Source organism: Tachysurus fulvidraco, chromosome 13 (assembly GCF_022655615.1).
Source record: "Tachysurus fulvidraco isolate hzauxx_2018 chromosome 13, HZAU_PFXX_2.0, whole genome shotgun sequence".
Lineage (NCBI taxonomy): Eukaryota > Metazoa > Chordata > Actinopteri > Siluriformes > Bagridae > Tachysurus > Tachysurus fulvidraco.
The window spans coordinates 27,855,176-27,862,056 of NC_062530.1; the positions used below are offsets into that span (position 1 = coordinate 27,855,176).

The following is a 6,881-nucleotide window of genomic DNA, read 5'->3' on the forward strand; positions in this document are numbered from 1 at the left end:
TGGTGTTTCTTGCCCAGCAGTGGCCCAATGAGCAGCAGCACTGGGTCTTGGTCATACGCTGGGAGTTCTGGTTTGCACAGCGGTTATTTAGGATGCTGTCATAACAAATCCCTGCATGGGCATCTATACAGGGCAAGAGGAGACATTAGGAGAGTCTCAGATTCTACTACCACTGAACAGGATGAACATTGCACAGGTCAGAGAAGAGCTCAGGAGGGAAATACAGAGAGAAGGAGAAGAGAAGATTGGCATTTTGTGTGTAACAACATGTAGGTTTGTTATGTGCATTCCTTCCATGGCAAACATCCTCCTGAAAACTGAAAACCAGACAACATCAGCTGAACACCCCTGACCCAAGAGAGGAGGAGGAGGAGGAGGGTGGAGGGGGAGGAGGAGGTTGGCTGCATGTTTGGAAGAAGCTCTTGGCTGGAAAATCAGAGTTCCCTCCACAGTGTCATCAACCTCTCAGTGAGAAGCAAAGGGAAAGCTATGATCTACATTTTACTTGACAGAGACAAATGATCACATGGACATGTTATTGTGGAAGTCCATATGTGTTCAGACAGAATTTAGCACCATAGGACCACCAAAGTGTTAATGTCAGCCTGAAGGATCTGATGTGTGTGTGAAATGAGTCAGTGACGCAATTCAACTTGGAAAATAATTTCATTTGGACTTTCACTGCCTTCCACTGACAAAGTTAAGTTTTAATATCTATAAAGATCACGAATGATGAAAGCATTTAGATTGAGCAAAGTATCACACACACACACACACACACACACACACACACACACACACACACACACACACACACACACACAGCTGCAATCATGATTTTTTTTTTAAACATTTCGAGTATGTAACACTCAGCTGGGTTCTCTCTGTGTTTCCTCCAAATACCAACCAAAAGAAAACTTTATTTTCAGTCGTTCACCCTTTTTTATCTCTGCTGCTTTCATATCTAGCTGTAACGCTCTAAAACTGAATTGTTCCTCACTGTACACGTTTGGCACCACAATGTGGGGTTACATCTGCAAAGCCTTGCTGATCTTGATCCATAACCCGTGGGAATGTGTGTAAATTAGTGAAGGTGATGTCCGGAGCTGAACTGCTGGACTCCTGAACTGCTGTATGTCCAGGTGGTGCTCCGAAAACAATGTGGGCTTTATAGATAATTGGAGCACTTTTGAGGGCAAGGCTGGCCTGTCAGGGACGGTGTCCATCCCACATGGGAAGGTGCTGCTCTCATTTCTTGCAGCATAGCACATAGTTTAATAACAGTTCTAGTTAATCAGAGGCAATCCAGAGCCAGGGCCAGGGAGCAGACAAACAGGCTAATCTGACCGTCTGCATTGAGTCACCACCCAGTGTTCACTATATAGAGACTGTGTCTGTTTCCCGAGATAAACAAAAACTATAAATACTCAGAAAATTTGTTTAGTGACCTTATTAGTATAAAATTAGGTGATAGTGAATGTGTAGCCAGCACTTAGATCTGAAGTTAGGACTGTTAAATATAAGATCTCTTGTATCTATAAGCTCTTATAGCTAATGAAATGATTACAGATCAGACACATGAGTCAAACCAAACCAGTTTGTCACATTAAACAAAGCTTATCGGCCCAGTTATAGTTATATACATCAGCCACGCCTAACAGGCAGGGGAGGAGGCAGGGGAGGAGGCAGGGGTGGAGCTGTCGCAGTTATTCATGATGATAAGCTTAATGTCAAGCAAAAATCTAGACACATGTTTAACCATGGGTGTCGGAACTATTATATGTGGGTTGGACAGGACCCACCCACTTTTACAGACCAATAATATTGGACCCACCCACTTTTACAGACCAATAATATTGGACCCACCCACTTTTACAGACCAATAATATTGGACCCACCCACTTTTACAGACCAATAATATTGGACCCACCCACTTTTACAGACCAATAATATTGGACCCACCCACTTTTACAGACCAATAATATTGGACCCACCCACTTTTACAGACCAATAATATTGGACCCACCCACTTTTACAGACCAATGTGTTGGGTCTGTGGTGAACTCAGAGATTGCCCTGACCCATTAACTGTTATAGAAAGGACGTTATTTACATTTACACTATTTACTGTAAAGTGTCACACAAATCAGGATGAGGTTCTGAGTCTGGTTCCTCTCAAGGTTTCTTCCTCACATCATCTCAGGGAGATTTTCCATGCCACCATCGCCACCATCTTGCTCATTAAGTATAGGGATAGATTTAAAATAATATATTTAAATGAATTTTAAACTTTAAATGTATGTATTAATTTATTACTGTATCAGTAACATATTTTGTAATGCAGTGGCAGTTGAAGTTGAAGGCTCCTGGCTGTTGATGGGTTGGGGTTCGAGCTCCAGCACTGTCACGATACTACTGTTGAGTCCTTGAGCAAGACCGCTAGTCCAAGACCTCCAACACCCTGCACTCTGTGCCATGACCCCAACCTCCAAAGCTGAGATATGAGACAAAAGGTCTTCCACTGTGCTGTAATGTATATGTGGCAATAATAAAGTCTTCTTGTTGCCCAGGCAACCTTTCAAATAAACACTAACATGATCATAATGTTTACATGAATATTTTAGGTTCCAAAAAAACACTAAAAGGTTCTGCAAACCTCACGTCGCTAGAGAAGACGCTTGCAGTTTTTTTTTTTTGCTGAAAAGGTTCCACCAAATAAAACTGACGATGAAGGATTTCAGCTCTTTTTGGGAGAGGGAAAGAATGATGGAGAGATCTGCTGCCACGTTCCAGAAAGACAGAGAGAGAGAAACAAACGCATGACTCATATTTCCCTACATCAGTCCAATTAACCCTTTATCTCTTCTCTTATCTATCTCTTTATCTTCCTCTTAGTGACAATTTCACTCTGTTTGTCTCACCATCTTTTCTCATCTCTCTCTCTCTCTCTCTCTCTCTCTCTCTCTCTCTCTCTCTCTCTCTCTCTCTCTCTCTCTCCTCATACCTCAAATACAGAGGAGCTCATTGTTGTGGAATCACTGACACCCACCAGATGACCTAAATTCTGCTGCAAGGATACAGTAAAGGTTTCATGTGTTTCCTAACCTGTGTGTGTGTGTGTGTGTGTGTGTGTGTGTGTGTGTGTGTGTGTGTGTGTGTGTGTGTGTGTGTGTGTGTGTGTAAAAACTGAACAATACAATATATTTAGACTAACACATGCACTTATGGATTTTTCCCTACACATTAGATTCCCTACACATTTCCAGATCAGCATGTGAGAGGAAACATGCTGTAGACCACAGACCAGGTTCTTCAGCTCTCTTTAAAAGCCACACCCACTTTTACAGACAGGTTCTGACTATATTTTCAATCCAACTCCATTTTATTTTAGTTCTTTTAGAATTTTTTTTACATGTTTTTAATAACCAACATGACTGAAACAGTTTATCCTCTGAGATGTTTGTCACAAACACTTTGTTCAGTCTGAAGCTCACCGATGCATCGTGACCCATCCAGAGCCGTGTCGTATCCCACAGGACATCTACAGACGTAGCTACCGATGGTGTTAGAGCATTCACCTCCACTGCACAACCCGGGGATTGTTGAACACTCGTCTACATCTGAGAGAGAAAGATTTTAGTCAACAAATATAAGAAGGGGAATTAGTTTTCCTGCCAAGACATAGTCTGGTATTTATTACAGAATTACTAAAACAATCGCCATCCATCAGAGTCAACCTTATTACAGTGCAGAATTATGCTCAATGTCTGCAGTCATATGCACTGTAATGCACTGTAATGTACTGTAATGTACTGTAATGTACTGTAATGTACTGTAATGCAACACAATGCACTGTAATGCACTGTAATGTACTGTAATGTACTGTAATGTACTGTAATGCACTGTAATGTACTGTAATGCACTGTAATGTACTGTAATGTACTGTAATGCACTGTAATGTACTGTAATGCACTGTAATGTACTGTAATGTACTGTAATGTATGTAATGTACTGTAATGTACTGTAATGCACCGTAATGCACTGTAATGCACTGTAATGCACTGTAATGTACTGTAATGCACTGTAATGTACTGTAATGTACTGTAATGTACTGTAATGCAACACAATGCACCGTAATGCACTGTAATGCACTGTAATGCACTGTAATGTACTGTAATGCACTGTAATGCACTGTAATGTACTGTAATGCACTGTAATGCACTGTAATGCACTGTAATGTACTGTAATGCACTGTAATGCACTGTAATGTACTGTAATGTATGTAATGTACTGTAATGTACTGTAATGTATGTAATGCACTGTAATGTACTGTAATGTACTGTAATGTATGTAATGCACTGTAATGCACTGTAATGCACTGTAATGCACTGTAATGTACTGTAATGCAATGTAATGCACTGTAATGTACTGTAATGTACTGTAATGTATGTAATGTACTGTAATGCACCGTAATGTACTGTAATGTATGTAATGCACTGTAATGCACTGTAATGCACTGTAATGTACTGTAATGTATGTAATGTACTGTAATGCACCGTAATGTACTGTAATGTATGTAATGCACTGTAATGCACTGTAATGCACTGTAATGCACTGTAATGTACTGTAATGTACTGTAATGTATGTAATGTACTGTAATGCACCGTAATGTACTGTAATGTATGTAATGTACTGTAATGCACTGTAATGCACTGTAATGCACTGTAATGTATGTAATGCACTGTAATGTACTGTAATGCACTGTAATGCACTGTAATGTACTGTAATGTACTGTAATGTATGTAATGTACTGTAATGCACCGTAATGTACTGTAATGTATGTAATGTACTGTAATGCACTGTAATGCACTGTAATGCACTGTAATGTACTGTAATGCACTGTAATGTACTGTAATGTACTGTAATGCACTGTAATGTACTGTAATGTATGTAATGCACTGTAATGTACTGTAATGTACTGTAATGCACTGTAATGTACTGTAATGTATGTAATGTACTGTAATGCACCGTAATGTACTGTAATGTATGTAATGTACTGTAATGCACCGTAATGTACTGTAATGTATGTAATGTACTGTAATGCACCGTAATGTACTGTAATGTATGTAATGTACTGTAATGCACTGTAATGCACTGTAATGTATGTAATGTACTGTAATGTATGTAATGCACTGTAATGTATGTAATGTACTGTAATGCACCGTAATGTACTGTAATGTACTGTAATGTACTGTAATGCACTGTAATGTACTGTAATGTATGTAATGTACTGTAATGTACTGTAATGCATTGTGATGTACTATAATGCAGTTTTTTAATTGTAATTGTAATGTACTTTTAATTACCTCTGTAATGTACTGTAATGTACTATAATGTACTGTAATGCATTGTAATGTACTGTAATGTATGTAATGTACTGTAATGCACCGTAATGTACTGTAATGTATGTAATGTACTGTAATGTACTGTAATGCCTCTGCGTCATGTACTGTAATGTACTGTAATGCACTGTAATGTACTGTAATGCACTGTAATGTACTGTAATGCACCGTAATGCACTGTAATGTACTGTAATGCACTGTAATGTACTGTAATGTACTGTAATGCACTGTAATGCAACGTAATGCATTGTAATGCACTGTAATTTACTGTAATGCACTGTAATGCACTGTAATGCACTGTAATGTACTGTAATGTACTGTAATGCACTGTAATGTACTGTAATGTACTGTAATGCACTGTAATGCAACGTAATGCATTGTAATGCACTGTAATTTACTGTAATGCACTGTAATGCACTGTAATGTACTGTAATGTACTGTAATCTAGCAACATTACACTGCATATCACTGCAGACATTTAGCATAATTTGGCTTTATTTCACCTCTTTCCTTAATTAAACTGATCATGGCAGTATAACAGAGACACACAGATCCATCCATGAGAAAGTCATGTTAGGTCCAAACAAGATGGCCTTCTAAAATGTATTTGATCATATCTGGAATTCTTTCACACACACTTCTGGGATTTGAGGGATCATGTAATGATTACTGTGCAGACGTGAATGTGTGTGGGTGTGTGTTATGGCTGGTCTACGAGTCTGTACCTCTTTCCTTGACTCCACACTCTACAGAGGTTGGACTATTACAGCCCCGGTAATGAACCCTTATGAACTCAACGAGTTTAGCAGGACTAAAAATAACTGCTCTGTCCCTTCATTTAAACAAACACCAGCTGGAGATGGAGTGTGTGTCTCTGTCTCCAAGGTAAAGATGGGGTAGGTTCTCTCATGTACACCAGGAGAACTCCATCAATGAGAAACCATGATATATGCATCTGTGATCTGTGGTGGTGGTGTTAATTTAGCCTCCATCTCAAATGTCTTTGTCCAACATAGCTTAGCATTTTGGACTGGAGTTATTTCCATAACATCGATTCTGAACCTGACTCCAGTCACCACTTAATTCTGAGGCTCCTGAAGACCTTGATTTTAACCCTGTTCTCGACATTGACCCAGTTTTTGCCCCTTCTAAAACTCAGCCCTTGACTCGATAGTTCCATGTCTTATCTCTGAATATCTCATGATTCTGATTTTGGCTCTCCCATCATCCTCGAGTTTGAAGCTCTGAAACCACCTAAACAAATGATCATATGACCCTGACCATGATCCTGAGCCTTCATGATTCTGGCCATGACCATTCGGTGACTTTGACACTTTAAAACATTTGATTCAATTAAGTTTAATTTAAATCTGTATAGTTTTTTAACTGCAGATATTGAAACTTAGAAAAGTTAGCAGGTCAGCCGTTAAGCTCATACCTGCATAGTGCACTGGCTAAAGTGGTAAATGACCGAGTACT

General features: G+C 39.3%; 2 protein-coding genes and 1 long non-coding RNA gene across 3 annotated transcripts in view; 1 reads left to right on the plus strand and 2 right to left on the minus strand.

The window, feature by feature from the left end:
- LOC113657299 overlaps nt 1-6,881 on the plus strand; it is a 1,727,325-nt gene that overhangs the window by 569,641 nt on the left and 1,150,803 nt on the right. The window lies entirely within an intron of this gene.
- Nucleotides 1-6,881, minus strand: part of LOC125146171 — a 1,103,650-nt gene that overhangs the window by 396,175 nt on the left and 700,594 nt on the right. The gene's annotated exons all lie outside the window — the stretch shown is intronic.
- The window catches only part of fbn1 (fibrillin 1), an 83,126-nt gene that overhangs the window by 56,748 nt on the left and 19,497 nt on the right, over nt 1-6,881 (minus strand). Inside the window, exons 7-8 of the mRNA XM_047822097.1 lie at nt 3,495-3,620; nt 1-123 (exon numbers count right to left, since the gene is read on the minus strand). The exon at nt 1-123 is cut by the window's left edge and continues 30 nt beyond it. Of these exons, the coding sequence (XP_047678053.1) occupies nt 1-123; nt 3,495-3,620 (249 nt within the window). The remainder of the gene's footprint in view (nt 124-3,494; nt 3,621-6,881) is intronic.